Source organism: Euprymna scolopes, chromosome 35 (assembly GCF_053919585.1).
Source record: "Euprymna scolopes isolate OS-2025 chromosome 35, ASM5391958v1, whole genome shotgun sequence".
NCBI lineage: Eukaryota > Metazoa > Mollusca > Cephalopoda > Sepiida > Sepiolidae > Euprymna > Euprymna scolopes.
Genome location: NC_136516.1, coordinates 25,150,081 through 25,169,950, shown reverse-complemented (window position 1 = coordinate 25,169,950; position 19,870 = coordinate 25,150,081). Strand labels below are relative to the sequence as shown.

The 19,870-nt window shown below is 32.3% G+C and overlaps 1 protein-coding gene across 2 annotated transcripts in view; it reads left to right on the top strand.

The window, feature by feature from the left end:
* Positions 1-19,870, top strand: part of LOC145259738 (angiotensin-converting enzyme-like) — a 69,805-nt gene that overhangs the window by 11,526 nt on the left and 38,409 nt on the right. Inside the window, exons 2-6 of one of the 2 annotated variants that reach the window (XM_080117438.1) lie at positions 8,121-8,229; positions 12,115-12,251; positions 13,468-13,625; positions 16,097-16,329; positions 19,040-19,240. In XM_080117438.1, coding sequence (XP_079973564.1) covers positions 8,121-8,229; positions 12,115-12,251; positions 13,468-13,625; positions 16,097-16,329; positions 19,040-19,240 — 838 coding nt within the window. Of the gene's footprint in view, positions 1-8,120; positions 8,230-12,102; positions 12,252-13,467; positions 13,626-16,096; positions 16,330-19,039; positions 19,241-19,870 lie in introns of both variants that reach the window. The other variant, XM_080117437.1, reaches the window with a different exon arrangement.

Below are 19,870 nucleotides of genomic sequence, written 5' to 3'. Positions count from 1 at the left end.
TAGTATTGTTAGTTAATGGATTTCTAATGCCAGATGACTGTAGGTTTTTATCATGGGATGTTAGGTGTTTTTTTATGACACTATTGTCAGCTAAATGATAGGTTAGTCGTCTAGATATAAGGCATAACCCTGCGGAGTCCTAGAGTGGATGAAACGCGGAATATTCAGTGTAGCTTAATCGCCATATATATTTTATAAATTACTAACTAGCTCTACCTACGTTCTGAGCACTTTTGAAGTAAATACTTAAAGTTTGCACATAAATTTATACTTTCGTATATTTATTTTATATGAGTAAATGAAGTAGTTATATATATATATATATATATATATATATATATATATATATATATATATATATATATATATATATATATACTTGTGGAAATGGAAATTTAATCAACGTTTTTGGATTTTACCATTATTGGATATTTTACCCTTCACCAAACAATCCATTCACGTGAAATCACCTTTTCCTTCCCCCTATTCCCTCTGCTTCACTATTTGTTACCAAGTAAGATCTATGACTTACTTGTAGTTTCATTAAATACTTTTGCAAGCAAAATCTGCTCCCGCATTTTGTTAATCCCTACCCTCTGATGAGAAGGAAAGTATATCTTCGAAACTCCACGGATTAAGGACTATCCACTTATTTTGTGCTTCCTTTTTAAAATTAAATATTTTTGACATGTTTTATTAACTACTTGTTCTGATATATATATATATATATATATATATATATATATATATATATATATATATATATAATTTGAGAGTTGATGCAGTGATTGCAGGTGATTAAATGACTTACTGACTAGATGTTTTTTTGATGAATGATAAAAAATAATTTTTGTGTGGTTGTTAAAAACTTCAAAGACTATATATTGAGTATTTGAATATGTATGGCTAGGTTTCCTTCCTCTTATTTGGATACTTTTCTGGTACCAAAGGTACTAAAGTTTTTTTTCTGATAAAATACAAAAATAATTATCAAATAACTTTTTAAATATGGTCACTAAAACTAGATTGCAAGCTAGGTCTGGGCAGTCCTCAGAACTAGTGAGTTCCCCTAGGGCTTACCACCCAAGGAGGTCGGAGATGTCTCGACAGGGTCAAGTCGTTGTCATTAGTAATATAGAAGTAGGAACTCCTTCTTTCGAAGTGGCAAATGGGACTTGTTCGGCCGAAAATAATTTTAAGGTTGCTCCTTGTGGAGCACCCTTATGTAAAACTTGTAATATTCTCATAACATCTAAAGAATATAAGTCAAATGTGACTAATAAAATTTACTATGTTGTAAATCATTCTAAAGAAGATTTGTCATGTAGGTCCCAAAATTTGGTCTACCTGTTGTCCTGTAAAAACTGTAATTTACAATACGTAGGAGAAACTGTAATGCCTCTAAATAAACGCATGAATTTGCATAGGACTAGCACTAAGGGATGTATTCATGTTGTTAAACATTTTAAAGAAACCTGTAGTCAGTCGTCTTTTTCCGTACAAATAATTGAAAAATTCAAATGCAATGGATATAATAGTCTAGGTAATGTAGATAACGATATCCTAAGGATGCGTCAGGATAAGGAAGACGATATAATTAAAAAAATGCGAGTAATTTACCCATATGGGTTGAATAGTAAAGTTAAAAAAAATAACCTACAAGATTCTGAAATTATAGGTAGATTATATCAAGCTTTGCCTCGCTACGGTATTAGAGATAGAACTCATGTTAATAGAAATAATAGAAAATCAGTTATTTCACGTGAGGATTTTTTAGTAAAATTAAAGATATCATTATTAATAAAATTTATGAGTCGTTCAATTATATAAGAAAATTGCTTAATCAAACAAAAAAGAAAGTTTTGAAGGAAATAGCATCTAAAATATTATTACAACCGGATATGATATATAAGAAGGACTATTTCATTCAATGGTATGAATATATTCTAGATATAATTGACACTAAATTATATAAGCCACCAGTGAACGATATAAAAAAGAAACCTAAAAATGTTTGTGTAGTTTTGTATGAAAATAAAGGTTTTGATGATGTAAATTTACCTAAAATATTTAATAAACAAAAAAATATTCAATTACTACCAAATGAGTTCCAGAAAAAAGATAAAAAACCAATAGTTACATATAAACTAGGGCCAACAATACGCAATAAGATTTTTAATTATAAGAAAACGGTAGAACATATAAATATAAAAGATAATAATATAAATATTCCAGAATGTGAATGTAATTCCTCTCCGTTCTGTAATAATGAGATAAAACATGTAATTACAGGAGATTTAAATATAGTAAATAATCCTAAATTAAGAAAACTACTTAGTAAGGGTCCAAATTATAGAGAACCTAAATGCCTAAATTACACTAAATGCGTTAAAGAAGTTACTAAAGCACTAGAAGGTTTTATTATGTCTATGGTAAAGAAATATAAATTAGCACAGTCTACGTTTGATGCATTGAAAAATAGTATACTTGAATGCGTAAATAAAAAGGTTAAACATATAAAACAATTTAAACACCCTAGAAAAACCAATCCTCTTTTAAAAAATTCAGAAATACGGGAGGAACTTATAATACTTCAAGAAAAGTTCGTAATAGTTCCGATTGATAAAGCGGCAAACAATATAGCCTTTATATGTAAAAAATATTATATACAACGGTTATTGATAGAAGTAGGACTTATAGGAAACGATTCGGATACTTATAAAGTAAGTAATAGTAATTTAGATAGTATTATTTTGAATAATAGTATTATTAATGAAAAAGTAGGATTAAAGTTAGAAGATAAACACAAAAATCTTCCATGTATGTATTGGATACCTAAAATGCATAAAAATCCAGTTGGGGCTAGATTTATTGTAGGTTCAAAGACGTGCATCACTAAACCTCTAAGTAAAGCTATATCTAAAATATTTAAATTAATTATAAATCAAATAAATAATTTTCACCTGAAAAGTAAATTCTATAGTAATATAAATCTATTTTGGGTAGTAAATAATTCCAAACCAGTGAAAGAAAAATTAGATAAAATAAATTCCAGAATAAAAGCAAAATCTATAGCTACTTATGATTTTAGTACGCTATATACTAAAATTCCGCACGAAAAACTTATAAAAGAATTAAATGATACTGTAGATTTGGCTTTTCAAGGTGGAAAAGGTAAATATATAGACTTTTCAAACTCTAATGCTTTCTGGTGTAAAAATAAAAAATAGCAAAACTAGTATTTCTAAAGGTATTTTAAAAATGCTTGTAAGTCATCTTATTAAAAAATTCTATTTTCAAATAGGAAATAAAATATTACTCCAAACGATAGGTATCCCAATGGGATTGGATCCGGCACCATTTTGGGCAAATTTGTATTTACATAGACTCGAGTATATATATATGTCATCATTATTAAAAACAGATATATCTAAAACATATAACTTTCATGGGTGTAGGAGATTTATAGATGACCTTATATGCATAAACGATAATGATGAATTCGAAAAAAATAAACATCTTATATATCCAAACGAACTAAAATTAAATTGTGAACATAGAGGACAACAGGCTACATTTCTGGATTTAGATATAAAAATTGAGGATGGAATTTTTCTTTATAAAATATTTGATAAAAGAAACGCTTTCCCCTTTAAAATAGTACGTATGCCCCATAAGGATAGCACCTGCCCCGTTTTTGTGTTTTATGGAACCATTATGTCAGAGTTTTTGAGAATAGCTCGCGTTACTCTAAAATTAACAGATTTTATACCACCAGTTTCTAGCTTAGTAATAAGGATGATAAAACAAGGTGGAGATAAAAATAAAATATTTAAACAGTTAAATAAAGCATTTGTTCGTTATCCTGATGCTTTTGAATCGTTTAAAATAAGCCAGATTATATTGATAAAGGAAATCCAAAACTATATTAGCAATGTATAAATGTATTTATAATTACATATAATAAATTTATATAGTTTTAAAAAAAAAAAAATGTATATATGTAAAAATAAAATATTTTTAACCTTTATATATCTAATTTTAAATAAATAAGAATGTAAATATACAAACTACTAACTATAGTGGGGGTGATAAGTAGTTAAATGGATTAATCCAAATCTTATAAATACAAGACTGATAAATTAAAAAATTAAAATTGTATCCATTTTAAATGTGGAAATTGATGAATCGCACAGGTAAGAAATTCATTTTTATACTATGAAAAGGTTAGTAATTACAATTAATAGGAAATTGGGGAAAAAATTTTTTGTAACTTGTCTTCTTCCTAAGATTAAGGGTGGTGGTGTTTGATCAACACTGCTGGGGAGCCATGATGCAATACACTGTTTTGTTTTTAAATCCCCGAAACAGTGTTTCATGGTAAACAACTGATGATCCCTTAAAAAATATAAAAATTGGTATTATAGTAAATTTGAGAGTTGATGCAGTGATTGCAGGTGATTAAATGACTTACTGACTAGATGTTTTTTTGATGAATGATAAAAAATAATTTTTGTGTGGTTGTTAAAAACTTCAAAGACTATATATATATATATGTGTGTTTATATATATATATGTGTGTGTGTGTGTGTGTTTATATATATATGTGTGTGTGTGTGTGTGTTTATATATATGTGTGTATGCGTGTATATATATATATATATATATATATATATATATATATATATTTTCCAGATACATCGGCCTTACTTAAAAATGCTAAGTTTATTTATGGTGTCTTTTACATATAAAAAACCCACCCAATATTTTTGCTGATGAGGAGACTTTGTTTAAAAAAAACTATATGTTAAAATTATTGTCCGTGGCTTAATGTCTATCACAATAAAAACATTGTTTTCCGAAACGATCGTACAAATTATTGACTTTGTTGTTGTTCCTTCGTATGAAACAGATTTTAAATTTTTAATTTTAATTATAAATTATCAATCATCTTACTAAATATATATGTATATATACTGCAGAGTAAATATGAATTCGCGACGATTGCAAACGTTCTCGACTCGCATGAGAAAAGAAAATTTTGAAAACCTTATCAACAGACTTAAGTCTGTTGCTAAGGTTTTAAAAATTTTCTCATGTTCCCTCAAAATTCTTTGTATGTATATATATATATATATATATATATATATATATATATATATATATATATAAGTATACATATATATATATATAAGTATATATATATATATATATATATAAGTATACATATATATATATATAAGTATACATATATATATATATAAGTATACATATATATATATATAAAGTATACATATATATATATAAAGTATACACACATATATATATAAAGTATACACATATATATATAAATTACACACACACACACACACACACACACACATATATATATATATATATATATATATATATATATATATATATATATATAAATATAATGTGTGTGTTTGATTAAATAAAAGTGAAAAGATAGATAGATAAATAAAAGTGAGGGTTTCTGTTCTTTTTGTGAAGCAATTTTTCCAATCAGCGGATCTAATGTTGTGCTCCAGCGTCAACAGGAACCCACAATAATTGCAAAACGTTTTTTCTAAATTACAAATGTCGTTCAAACATCTAAACCCACCATCATCTAAGCTAAATACAAAGAATTTTGAGGGAACATAAGATAATTCTGAAAACCTTATCAACAGACTTAATACATCCAGTAATTTTAATTCGTTGCCTCATCAAATGGCTGGAAGGCGAATTGATGCGAGTCGAGAACGTTTGCAATCACGGCGAATTCATATTTATCCTGCAGTACAACATTAGGTCGTTGGTCCGCCGACCCGAAAATGTCAAACACACAGAAAAGCGAAAACTTTCACTTATGTTTTCTCAAAACGTGATCTAGCTGCAAGTATGGCATTGTATAGCTAAATGCTCTTTATAATATATTGTGATGAGATTTAACGCTTATTAACGTCAGCGTTCCGATGAGGCCATGTGATTTCTGTCCTGTTTTGAATGACCAGAGATCATTACCTTATATCACTCTCTCTTTAATTCTCTATCTCCAAATCTCTCTCTCTCTCTTTCCATATATATATATATATATATATATATATATATATATATATATATATATATATATATATATATATATATATGTATATGTATATATATATATATAACCTTAATTTATTCACATAAAATTAATATACCATACAAAGTATAGATATATGCGTAAACTTTAAGTATTTACTTCAAAAGTGCTCAATACGTAGGTAGAACTAGTTAGTAATTTATAAAATATATATGGTGATTAAGCTACACTGAATATTCCGCGTTTCATCCACTCTAGGACTCCTCAGGCTTATGCGCATAAGCCTGAGGAGTCCTAGAGTGGATGAAACGCGGAATATTCAGTGTAGCTTAATCGCCATATATATTTTATAAATTACTATGCTCGGGTCCTATGCACTGTTCATAACTTTATGTGCATATGAATATATATTAAAAAGTTTGACTCATGCCCAGGTAACCTAACTCTAAAATTTCGCGAAGGAGTTTGGCGGTGGAGTTTGGTAGAGTCAGCAAAGGTTAACTCTTTCAATTTTGACCTCTTGGCAGCCAAATCGTTTGCTAGAAACTGCAAAGGTCAGATCTTTTGAATTTTGACCCCTTGGCAGCCGATTAAAAGTTTGCCCTATGTCTGAATACACTTTATGTAAAATTTCAAATGTTTAGACCAACAATTGGCTAAGTAATTTGGTAGAAACCGCAGAGGTCAATTTTTAAAAGAAACTTCAACTCCAATTTTGACCCCCTAACATTTACTGTTTTGGGCTCAAATCAAATTAAAAAGTTGATCCATGTCCAAGTAACCTACATGTAAAATTTTAAGTGTTTAGACCCAAAATTGGGGGAGGAGTTTGCACACACACATTTTGTAATACCAGGCGTTGTATGTACGAGAGACTTCTTTCGGAGATTGCACACTGAAATCAAAATACGATAACCATTAGGCCAGCTTGACGCGTCATTAAAATTGTTTTCAAACGACTTATTCTTAACATAAGTAATCTGTAATGTGAATTATTCGTGCATGGACATTCGTGAAACAGTTAGCAAACATAAATATCCCATGACTTTAATGTACCAATTTTTCAATGACTCCGGAAAGAAATTGAGACCTGTGCATGCGAGTATTATGTATATTTTAAAGATTTCACTTCTTGTAAGTAAAGAAAAATACTCGAGCTGTGATCGAAACCAAAATCTAAAGATAGTTAGTTAAGTACGATAGCCATTAAACCAGCTTGGCATGACTTTTTCAAAGTGTTTTCAAACTAACTCATACTTAACATAAGGAAGCTTTCATATTTCACGATCGCGCATGCGCAATAGTGAAACAGTTGAAAACAGATAAAAATCCGGTGGCCTCCCACGTATAATTTTGTTTTAATTTTTACCCTTTAGCAGCCGTATTGGTCCAAATGTAAACCGATTAAAATTTTTTCCATGTGTTTGAATGCTCTACATACCCCATTTCAAGTCTGTAGATCAAAGATTAGTTGAGTATATAGGTTTATAAGTATTTATCACACACACAAATTCTCACTTATATATATATATATATATATATATATATATATATATATATATATATATATATATATATATATATATATATATATAACCGATCCTGCATTTTGCTAATTCCTGCCCTCTGATGAGAAGGTGAGTATTTCTTCGAAACTCTGCGGATTAAGGACTATCCACTTATCTTGTGCTTCCTTTTTTAAAATTAAATATGTATTTAACTCTTTTTCAAGATGTCTTTTAACATGTTTTATTAATCATTTGTTCTTTTCGGTTTTATTGAGCTTTTACATCTGGCTGAGTTTATTTTACGTGTAAATATTAACTCTTTAATATTTATAATATATTTTAAGTTTACCATTTTGATTACCTTGGTAAACTTATTGTAATTTATATATATATATATATATATATATATATATATATATATATATATATATATATATATATATTAATACATAATTGAACAGAATACAGAGTATAATATTAACATATTATATGCATATATAATATTTTTCTTGTCTTTTTTTTAGGTTGGAAATAATTCTTTATATTTTGCAATGATGTTGTCCGTGGCGTGGTTAAGTGACGTCACCAGCCCGACTGAATATGAAGAAGCAGAAACCAGAAATGTCATGGCAGGTAGAAGAATGATATATTTATTGTTACCTGTATCTATAAATGCATGTCTCTCTTTTTTTGTTCCAATTTATTACGAGGGACGTTCAATTTCCAGTTGTCTGATCAAGCTGAAACTCTTCATGTGCAGTGATTTATATCTCTATGGGTTATATGGAAAATTACAGCTCTGAACTTATTGTCGTTTCTAATTAAAAACAAAAAAAACAAAACAAAAAAAAAAGCAGGCTCCTTCAGTCTTGGACAGACTATGGATACTCACGAAGGGTTACCTGCGCGTGAAATTTTTATGGCAGGAGGTGCGCAATCTCCAACCACACCTCTCCTGGGACGACATTGTTAAATACCAGTGGCAAGTGAACACAGGACGACTGGAAACAAATGCTGAGTTAGATAAGCGGAGAGCACATACAGCGCCTAGAATTCCGAAATGGTCACCCATCTGATACTAACTAGGCTCAACGTTGCTTAACTTCGATGATCTGACGAGAACCGGTGTGTCAACGCGATTATGCCGTACTGTTTCTAATTTACAGGTGTTTGAACTGAGCCAGGTATGAAATTCTACCCCTTCACTGTTGAGGTCCATAAATTCTGGAAAGCCTTCTACTCTCATTTTCTTCCTCGCATTGGCAGACATTGGAATCCCCTTCCTGTTACTTGTTTTCTTGAATGTACTAAATTGAAATGTAGTGTGAACAGACATTTCGCTAGTGAATTTCCCACAGTTTCCTGTTAGATACGATCCTAAATAGTATAGTCCTTAAATTCCAAGTAGAAATATGCCTTGTTTGGGATGAAATTTGTTTTAAGAATTGCGTACGAATAGATCCTAAATCTTTCAAGGTTATTTTTTCTATACATAAATATAAAAAAAGATGTTCGTTCCTCCGTTCAGCATTAAACACACTTCGGAATTTGTCTCATTACGAAATGTCATAAATCGTCATTATTTTCTGACATCGAAAATATTCCATCAACTGTGAATAATAGATTGATAAATCAATCGGAAAACATCATCGGAAATCGAAAGTCCTAAGTTCTACCAACTGAGTTATTTTGAATGCTTGACTTTAGAATTCCCCATAGGCCTCTGCCTTCTTGATTGTACTTACCTGTAGAAGTTCAAGTTTAATATAGAACAGATCTTGCTGCCCAACTCCCTACATAATATCCTTGCAAATCTGGTCCCAAATAGTAGCCACTTACGAGTTAGCAGCATTTGTGTTGAAAAAAAATAACATCTTTGTCTGCTTGGCCAAGACAAAAGAGAAATAAACCTTCTTCATTAATCGCTGTTTTTCCACCTGTTTTTCGTCGAAAGAAACACCATAACACCATTTTGTTTCATGTTTATGACTTCTCTCGGAGATTGCACACATTTCTTTTTAGTTTCTACATCTTATCTAGTTGGTCCAGTCGATGCCTCCACAGACCACAGAGACAAAATCTCTTTCACGCTAATCTCCAGTCAGTCTTAACCCACTCTCTAACTGCCAACTCACTCCACTGATCTGTGTTTTTTTTAATGTTCATTTCGTTTTAAAATGTTTTTAACTCAAAATGCTAACACTAATAGCTTGTGGCGGCTGAATTACAAAATGATTTCTGACGAATGCTAAAAAGCAAACCTCTCTAATAACCTACTTTCTATTTTTCTCCGCTTCGTTTGCGTTCAATTTCTTCATAACTTCTTAAAGCAAGTAAGTTTTTACAGTAGCGTGTTAACTCAAAAGTATGTTCAACCAATGAAAATACTTTAAAAACTAAAAAGTAACAAGTCTATGTCAAAATAATAATCCGACGCATACTTAGAAACTCCTTTAAAAACGAGTAAATTAACTTAAATTAAATCAGCCAAAATCTAAAATTATCAAACCGACTGCACCTTGAACAAAACCCCCAAAATGATCGCTAAAACATTCGACAACTTTTACATCCAATTTATATTAAATGTTGGTGTGATCCTTGGCAATATCCCAAGACACTATACTTGTTCAAAACGACGTTAAATAATGGACACGACCATGACATAATATATTATGTTGTTAGTCTACCAGAAAACACCGGAAACCATTAAAATGGTCGTTTATTATGATGAAATTATAATAGTCGATTATTGTGATGAAATTATAATAGTCGATTATTATCATTAGCAAAAGTATATTGTTAGATAGAAATATTTTAAACGTGTGAAAAGTTGTGTTAAATTGAAATATTTACATTTAATAGTTTTCAGGAATGTTACTTTGAAGTTAATTTGACAGACGTAATTTAAGCTAACATTAATATAAGCAAATATACGTGACAAAAACCAACAAGGATGCCTAGGCTACGTGTAGTAATGACGTAATACAAATATAGATTTTGAGATGTAGAGTTGTAGTTACGTGGGAGATCAGTTCAATACGCAACGCCTTAGCAGACGGATGGGCTTTTATGACAGGACACACAGGGAAGTCAGAAAGGTATGTCTTAGAAAAATGTAATCTTATACAAATCGTGCCAACTCTGAAAAAGGACCCAGCAAAGAAATAAATGATATCAAAATATAATTCCCATCTGAGCGTTTTCACTTTCGGAGAGAAGCACCTTTAATTTCGGGACGCATGGAAGGAAGATTTGAGGCCTGTTTTTGCTGGTGTTCCAACCGACAACTATATCTATAAATAAATCTATAAACTGTTAATTTATGCATGCACACATCAACACCTAATAAAAAATACACTAGATTAATCACATATGAGAACGGTAACACCAATGAGTTAAAAGAGACTCATTATAGAAACACACATTTGGTAAATATACACCCATATATATATATATATATATATATATATATATATATATATATATATATATATATATATATATATATATATATATATTGGTAGCAAATCATTATTCAAGCACGTGCAATTGAACACGTCGGAGTTATTCTTTTTTCCAATCTTTCTGGATATATTTTCCATTTGCCGAGCGGTCTTTTTAATTTCAGCGGGCATGTTATATAAAATGGCGTCCAAAAGTTGTTGTTCGGCCATATTCTTCTCAAGCGTATTCTACCGGTACATCTGATTATCATCAGGAGCGATTGTTGTTGTTTTCTTTTCCTTTGATCCTTTCCAAATGGTCACCCATCTGGTACTGACCAGGTCCAACGTTGCTTAACTTCGATGATCTGGGGAAGATCGGTGTGTCAACGTGATTGTGCCGTATATGTTTATATACACTCTTGCTATCTAACAAATGTAGATGTGAACTTTAGCGTGTAGAGGGTCAATGGTGTCACACACACACATCTACACACACACATCCACACACACATCCACACACACACACACACACATATCCACACACACATACACACACACACATCCACACACACACACACACACACACACACATCCACACACATCCACACACACACACACACACACACACACACACATCCACACACACACACACACACACACATCCACACACATCCACACACACATCCACACACACACACACACACACACACACACACACACACATCCACACACACACATCCACACACATCCACACACACATCCACACACACACACACACACACACACACACACACACACACACACACACACATCCACACACACACACACATCCACACACATCCACACACACATCCACACACACACACACACACACACACATCCACACACATCCACACACATCCACACACACACACACACACACGCACACACGCATCGCATATTTGCAGAATGAACTGTCCGCAAAATGAATGAATACATAAACCTTTCTAATATTTCAATCCTTGGACTCATTTCTTGTTTGACTAATTATTTTCTTCTTTTTTTTCAATCTTTCTCGGAGAAAACCAACTAGACATCATATTACCAAAGGAGAGTTCTGTGCGCGAGTGGCTTGAAGAGGCGAATCGTATGCGTCGACGGTGGAACGAGGAAGTCTCGCTGGCCATCTGGAACTACGAAACAAACTTAACCAAGTCAAACAGCGAAAAGGTAAATAACTCATCTTGCATAGCGCGTTAAGTGGTTTCACTGACGCTAACAGAATTCTGTGAAAGAAGGAAGCAACTGCAGAAGATGTAATAAAGAAAAAGCGCGCAGACAGGAATCTGTAAAAGACACTATATGACATCAAGAGATTTAGTATTATATGACTGGGGTAGTGATAAGGAGAGCTGGAGTAATATAAAGGACCAAGTGAAATGGGATAAAGAAATTGAAAGTATGCGTATATGCAATTTTCATTGCTGGTCTCGTATAATTCGACTGGGATGATTTTAAGGAGAGCTGGAGTAAGATAACGGAACAAATGAAAAAGTCTATGATATGACATCGAGAGATTTAATCTTATAAGAATTGGATAGTTTTCAGGGGAGTAAAATGATGATGAGGAGGAGGAGGGGGAGAAGGAGGAGGAGGATGAGAAGGAGGGGGAGGAGAAGGAGGGGGAGGAGGGGGAGGAGAAGGAGTAAAATGAAGGGAGAAATGAGAAGACGAGATTCAGAAGTGTTACTACATCCTCCTCCTCCTCTTTTTCTCCTTCTCCTCCTCCTACTCCTCCTCCTCCTCCTCCTCACCATCATTACACTAAACCCTCAACCACCACTATCATCATAATCATCATCATCATCGCCATCATCAAAGCGTATTCTTTTTTTTTTATTCTTATATATTGCTATTTAATTGAAATACACGTTTGTAATGTCGATAAAATCGGCAAGTGGTTAAATCCACATAGAGTTAGAGAAGACGAAATAAATACAAAGAGATTGTCGACTTGATCTGTAAATGATAAATTACGGTTAAGTAAAACAATTAAGACATATTTTTTTTAATCGAACATAACAAAATCTCAGAACTAAGCAATATTTATTCACATATTTTGTGTTATTAAACTATATTGAAAAAGGGTCAAAAGTTGATTAACTCACATTCAGTATAATAACAAATAGCAGCGTAGATAAGACTCTCAAGCCTTATTAGAGTAAGTTCTTCTTCGATAAACCCGACATTGTTTCGGATCGTTTTGGATTTTTCGCTTTGATAAAGCCGTGTCAGGACAGGTGCAGATAGTGATTACGCATCCGGTGTATCATTATGAACTCATTATCTCCAAATTAATGTAATGATTGAATGTCGTGTTTTGATGTGAGCCTGTGCAACCTGATTGCTTTTTTTTTTCGTTTTTATTTTTTTTAAATTTCAACAGTTGAGCAATTTGTCTCGCTCGTTTGACCAATGGACATCGAGTCGTGCCAAGGTTGCCCGGGAATATTTGGAAGGAAAATATCATTTGGATCGGGACTCATTCCGACAGCTCAAACTTTGGTCCATGTCTGCAACACCCGAAGACATTGATATATCGAAGTAAGTATGTGAAGAAAAAGAACAAAGCGGGTTATCTATCTATCTCTCTCTCTCTCTCTCTCTCTCTCTCTATATATATATATATATATATATATATATATACTTGTACTTTTTTGTAGAAAAAGAAATCCCATACAGTGCTCTATTATTAGGGAAAAACCTTTCTCGAAATAAGAGCAATATATTTTTTTGTATAATATATGTGATGAGAGTCGGCTGAAGAGAGCCTAAGGCGGACATTAAGAGCAGTCCTCAACTACCGGGCTTGAAACCGTCGGTACCGACTACCGATGTAAATTCCTGTATATATTATACAAAAAAAAAATATATATATATATACATATATATATACATATATATATATATATATATATATATATATATATATATATATATATATATATATATATATATACCAGGTTAAAGATATTCAAGGGTGATGACTAATGAATTTAACGATGTTATTAAGAGTGCTCAATAAAAGAAGAGCAAGATATATTTTTATTAATATAGAAAAATTACATACGGGACACTGGACATGCTAATTGTCGATTAAAGCCAAAAGATCTCATCAGATGACTTAAAAAGGCTTTCCATGCACGAAACCAATCCTCAAAGCAACCATTTATTAAGTCGCCTAACGAGGACTTCTGGTTTTAATCGACATTTTGTCAATGATATTAGCGTGTCTGGTGTCGCAACCATGTATTTTGCTTATATATATATATATATATATATATATATATATATATATATATATATATATATATATATGTATATATATATATATATATATATATATATATAGTCATCCACATACTGTACTGTTTCGCTGTATCATAGCTCATCAGTGCGGCTAGACAGACGACTACCTCAAGCCAGGATCGAAACCCGACCGCCAAAACGACAGTCAAAGCTCCTAGCTGATGCTATGCGGGTAGTGAATTAACGATATTTTGATATATATATATATATATATATATATATATAGTGTATCGCAAAAGTGAGTACACCTCTCACATTTCTTCAAATATTTAAGTATATCTCTTTATGAGACAATACTGAAAAAATGATTTTTTTGACACAATGAAAAGTAGTCTGTCTGCAGCATATGTAAGAGTTAATTTATTTTCACTTCAACATAACTCAAAATTAGTCTGATGATTTCACACGAGAATTAAACATAAATTATTCAGTGTAGGCAATTTGCAATAAATATATTTGCCTGCTAATATTATTTGGTTTAACCAGACTACTGTTCTCATCTTGAGTGTTAGTTTCTACGATTCGGCTGATGTAACTTCCGATCTTCTTCAGGTGCATCTTACCGAACACAGGTATCTCGACGGAATTTCGAAGGTAATCCTATATTTAATTAATGTGGTAGCGCGTGTTCGTTCCGTCAGCCATGACGGAGTAGAAATCTTAATAATTCTATTTCTGGTATCGCCCTCACTGGGGATTGAGTTTCATAAAGAATTTATACGTTACGCATACATCTGTTTGTCTATCTGTCTATCTCTCTCTACATACACAGCCTCAATTACTTTGACTTTTGACTGCCTCCCCAGAATTAGTAGGATACATCTAGCATATATAACTGATAAATAGCCTTACTACACCCGGGTATGAATGCAACAAATAAAGAAATTTTATTGGGAACAAAGATAGCGAGTCGGCGACAAGCAACACAACACAGATGTAAATATAACTAAAAGAAACGGTTATATTTTGAATAAAAAAAAGAGAAAAAGGAAGAAAGATAAATGTTTTGAAAATAGCTTGGATTTGCCGGAACTTATCTCTGAACACGTGTCCTTTTTAACAGTTTTTATATTTCTCATTCTCAGAGTTTGTTTCGATTGGTTTGTAGAAATAAAAAGCCTTGTTTTCTGTACAACACTCTACCTAGAGATTTCAATCTCGAACGTGTCCTGTTGTCTTAAAGATGGAGGTAACAGAAGGCGAACTTGCTTCTCGGAGAATCACAGCGAAAAACAGGAAGCGACTTTGAAAGAACCGCTCACGTGAGGTTCAGTAAACATTGTAAAAGTTACTCTGTGATTGGTTGTTTTCCATCTAATCAGAGGACACCTAGCAAACGACTTCATAAATATTTCAATAATACTTTTACTTTAGTTCTGCATTTTTGAGATGAGGGCTGATTGTATTACTTGGTTTGATATGACTATTGTTCTCGTCTTGAGTGTTATCTGTATAACGTTTCGGTCGGCGTAGTCTCCGACCTTCGTCAGACATGTTAGTCGCCATCTTGGAAAAGAAAGAAGAAAAGTTACTGGCTCCGAAGTGGTTTCATATTCTTGGAGTTGTTTAAAAAAAATTTTTGCCGTGGTTTCGTGTATGTGAAAAATAGTTCAAAAGGGGAGGTAATTTTAATAAAGTTCGACAACAACCAAGATGAGGAAGTCAGTCCGACAATTTCAATTCTTTGTTCATATTGTATTTTATAGAAGGATCTACACCGAGAGTGAATACATGGCCGGCGTTTATAACAGTGCACAAGTTTGTAAAGATTCCAGGTGTTTCTTCCTTGAACCCGACTTAATCAAGATCATGGCGGAGAGCAGGGACACAGATGAACTATTATGGGCATGGCACGGCTGGAGAAATGCTACCGGACGTCAGATTCGAAACAGTTTCCAAGTATATGTCGAACTGATAAATCTTGGAGCAAAACAAAACGGTAAAAATACGAATATGATTCAGTTCTTCAACTAAACAAGGATTGTTCACGTTTTTGATTTTTTGAGATGATGATTCGTAATTCGTATTGCTTGGATTCTTCGAATTTCTGTTCTCATCGTGTTATACTCACAACGTTTCAGTCGATGTAACCTCTGATCTTTTCTCTGTGTATCTTGTTGAATTAAAAAGCTTTCTGTAAAACTCGGAAATCTGCACGGGATTTTGAACAGAACCCTTTATTTAATTCACTTCAAACCCGTGGTGTAGTGGTTAGAGTACTTGGACTAATTCGGTTGTAAAAGCGACCTTTGTCTGAAGGTTGAAAGTTCAATCCTTAATATGGTGAGGGGGCTGAAAATACAATTGCGAATGACTTAGGACTTCTATCAATCTTTCTGACAGACACGAGAGGATGCTACACCTTTGAATAAAATAAAGTGATCCGTTCGAAAGTTCATGCAGATTTGCGAATTTGACAGGAAGATTCCGAGATTTTTATGGATATTGTCGCAAACATAACAAGTAAGACATTTGTATTTAATACAACTGAATAAATATGAGTATATCTAGACATATATGTATGTACTTATTGACTTGTAAATCGCCACTTGTTTTCGTTTTCTTTCACCAACACCGACTATATTTCATTCCCCGCATTGTGATAGCCTTCTAAATCTCTACTACATACCTATCCCACACAATGCTTCAAGCAAAGTACACATCAATCCTATATATATATATATATATATATATATATATATATATATATATATATATATATATATATATATAGGATTGATATATATATATATAGTGGATGAAACGCGGAATATTCAGTGTAGCTTAATCGCCATATATATTTTATAAATTACTATATATATATATGTATATAATTATATATATAATGTATATATATATATATATATATATATATATATATATATATATATATATAACAACGCTGATTTAATTAAAGAAAAGGTTGAATTTCTGTTATGTAACGGATTTCCATCGCAAATATTTTAAATGTGCTTAAACATCTCTATAATAAAAGCTACTGTTAGTCTGTCAGGCTAAATATACTTCTCGTTGGTCTATCAAGTTGATGTTAATCCATTATTATTACTATCATTTTCGTCACCAAACACGCAGATAACACGGCTGGATGGTAAGAATGTCCATTTGTTTGTGTTTTTATAAACAAGTTTTATTTATTTCATTATACGAACTACAAAAGCGGAAATGAATATCTTCGTCGATTTGGATTCTTAACAAAGGACGCTTTTGTTGAATTCAACCCCCGCACGCGTTTGGATGCGGACGTCGAGATTGGCGTCGATAATGAGCATCTTATTGACCGTTCGACAGGCACCATCTTTTTACTGGCGAACACTGGCTTTGCCCGTCATATTAACAATGGCACATATTATGTGTGTAAAACATATGGCCAACAGGCCACATGCGTCCCTTGGCAAGCACACTTATTGTATTTTATTTTACCGGCTAAAAAGTGTAGTCCTTTCATTGGTGATTGAACTTATCTACCGATTAAAACAACTTCCGCGTTGAAAAACTCCACGGAAGTAACCCGTGTTTGTCAATGTGAAGACCCTACCAAAAATGTTGGATAAATATTATAATATTTGTAAACTGATTTTCATAGAATCAATTAATTCTAAAAGTAAAATTAGTTTGAAAATATGGAGGCAGACAGACATACATATGGGCTTTTATATATTAGATTGTTATATTTTATTCTATTGCTTTTCCATTTTTTTTTTTTTTTAGTGTAATTAGTATCCGATAAATGTTGCTTGTTTTTATCAACGTTTTTAAAATTGATCGCCGCTCGGCAAATTGCAGCAGTTTACGTCGGGTCTTAACGTGCAAGAGTAATATAAAATTATATGCATTCAGTGATTATAAAAATTGACATAACAGTTATCACAATAACCGTGGATGTAAAATATTTTTATTTTGTTTTTAGTTGAATATGTGCCATTTTTTTTTTAAATGGATTAAAATTGAGTTATTTCTGGCATTGCATATTCGAAAATTTTGTTTTGAAGACGGTACCGTGTTTTCCATATATATATATATATATATATATATATATATATAGTCATCCACATACAGTACTGTTTCGCTGTTTCACAGCTCATCATCATCTTATAAAGTTCAACTTATAGTTTTAATTTTCTTTCTCTCTCTCTCTCTCTCTCACACACACACACACACACACACACACATATATATATATATATATATATATATATATATATATATATATATAGTAAGTTATAAAGCATATATGGCGATTAAGTTACACTGAATATGGCGATTAAGTTACACTGAATATTACGCGTTTCATCCACTCTAGGACTCTTCAGGCTTATGCGCATAAGCCTGAAGAGTCCTAGAGTGGATGAAACGCGGAATATTCAGTGTAACTTAATCGCCATATATGCTTTATAACTTACTAACTAGCTCTACCTACGTATTGAGCACTTTTGAAGCAAATACTTAAAGTTTACGCATAAATTTATACTTTCGTATATTAATTTTATGTGAGTAAATGAAGTAGGTTTATATATATATACACGTGTGTGAAGTGTCTTTTATTTTAAAATGGCGCATATTTAATAAATACTGCGCAATTAAACTTCTATTTTGTATTTATCCACTGTAAAAATTGTCTTTTTTTTTAGGTTACCCGGATTTTGGAGCCTATTTACGAACGAAACACTACGAGTTTCCTTCGTTTATTGAAAGTTTAGCTGAAGAACTTTGGCAAGAAATGAAACCATTATATTCTCAGTTGCACGCCTACGTTCGCCGAAGACTTCAACAGTTCTATGGCACCGCTGTCTTCGGCAGATGTTCAACTACGATTCCCGCTCACTTATTGGGTAAATATACATCATACTACATGTCCTCCGTCATTGTTTGATTATATTCAGGTATAACAGGGTATTTACCCTAGATCTATAATAAGTTGAGGCGGGATAGATTTAACAGCCAGGGAATACGAGTAAATAAAAACTTCAGAGTTGTCAGCCATTTTAGTTTTAGAAATTGCATGATGGAACGGTAAAATTGTCGCCCTAGAAAAGACGACATGGTTCCATTTCCATTTGATGAAAACCGGTTTTCTTTTTTGTTTATTTTTGTTGCAGACCATCTACTAGTTGATCAGTTGTGTACAATGCAGAGAGCGATAGGAGCCTTCTATCATTTCTGAAACTCCGGACTACAACTTGGTTGTCTTCAAGTCCAATGTTAACAAATTCCTAATGAACCGCCCCCCTAAGTAAACATATCAGCAAATCTCCTCACTAACGTAATGTACTTGCAATAACCCTTATCCCTGAGTGGCTTCCGGGCCTTGATAAGTGGTGATCACTGTGTAAAAAAAAACCAACAAAACTTACGCAATGTTCATCGAGTGAGAGCGGAGACGCGCCACTGTACAACTCATGCTCTCTACCGATCCAGTTTATGGCAACAGGACCATTGCCAGCACCTTCAAAATGCAAATT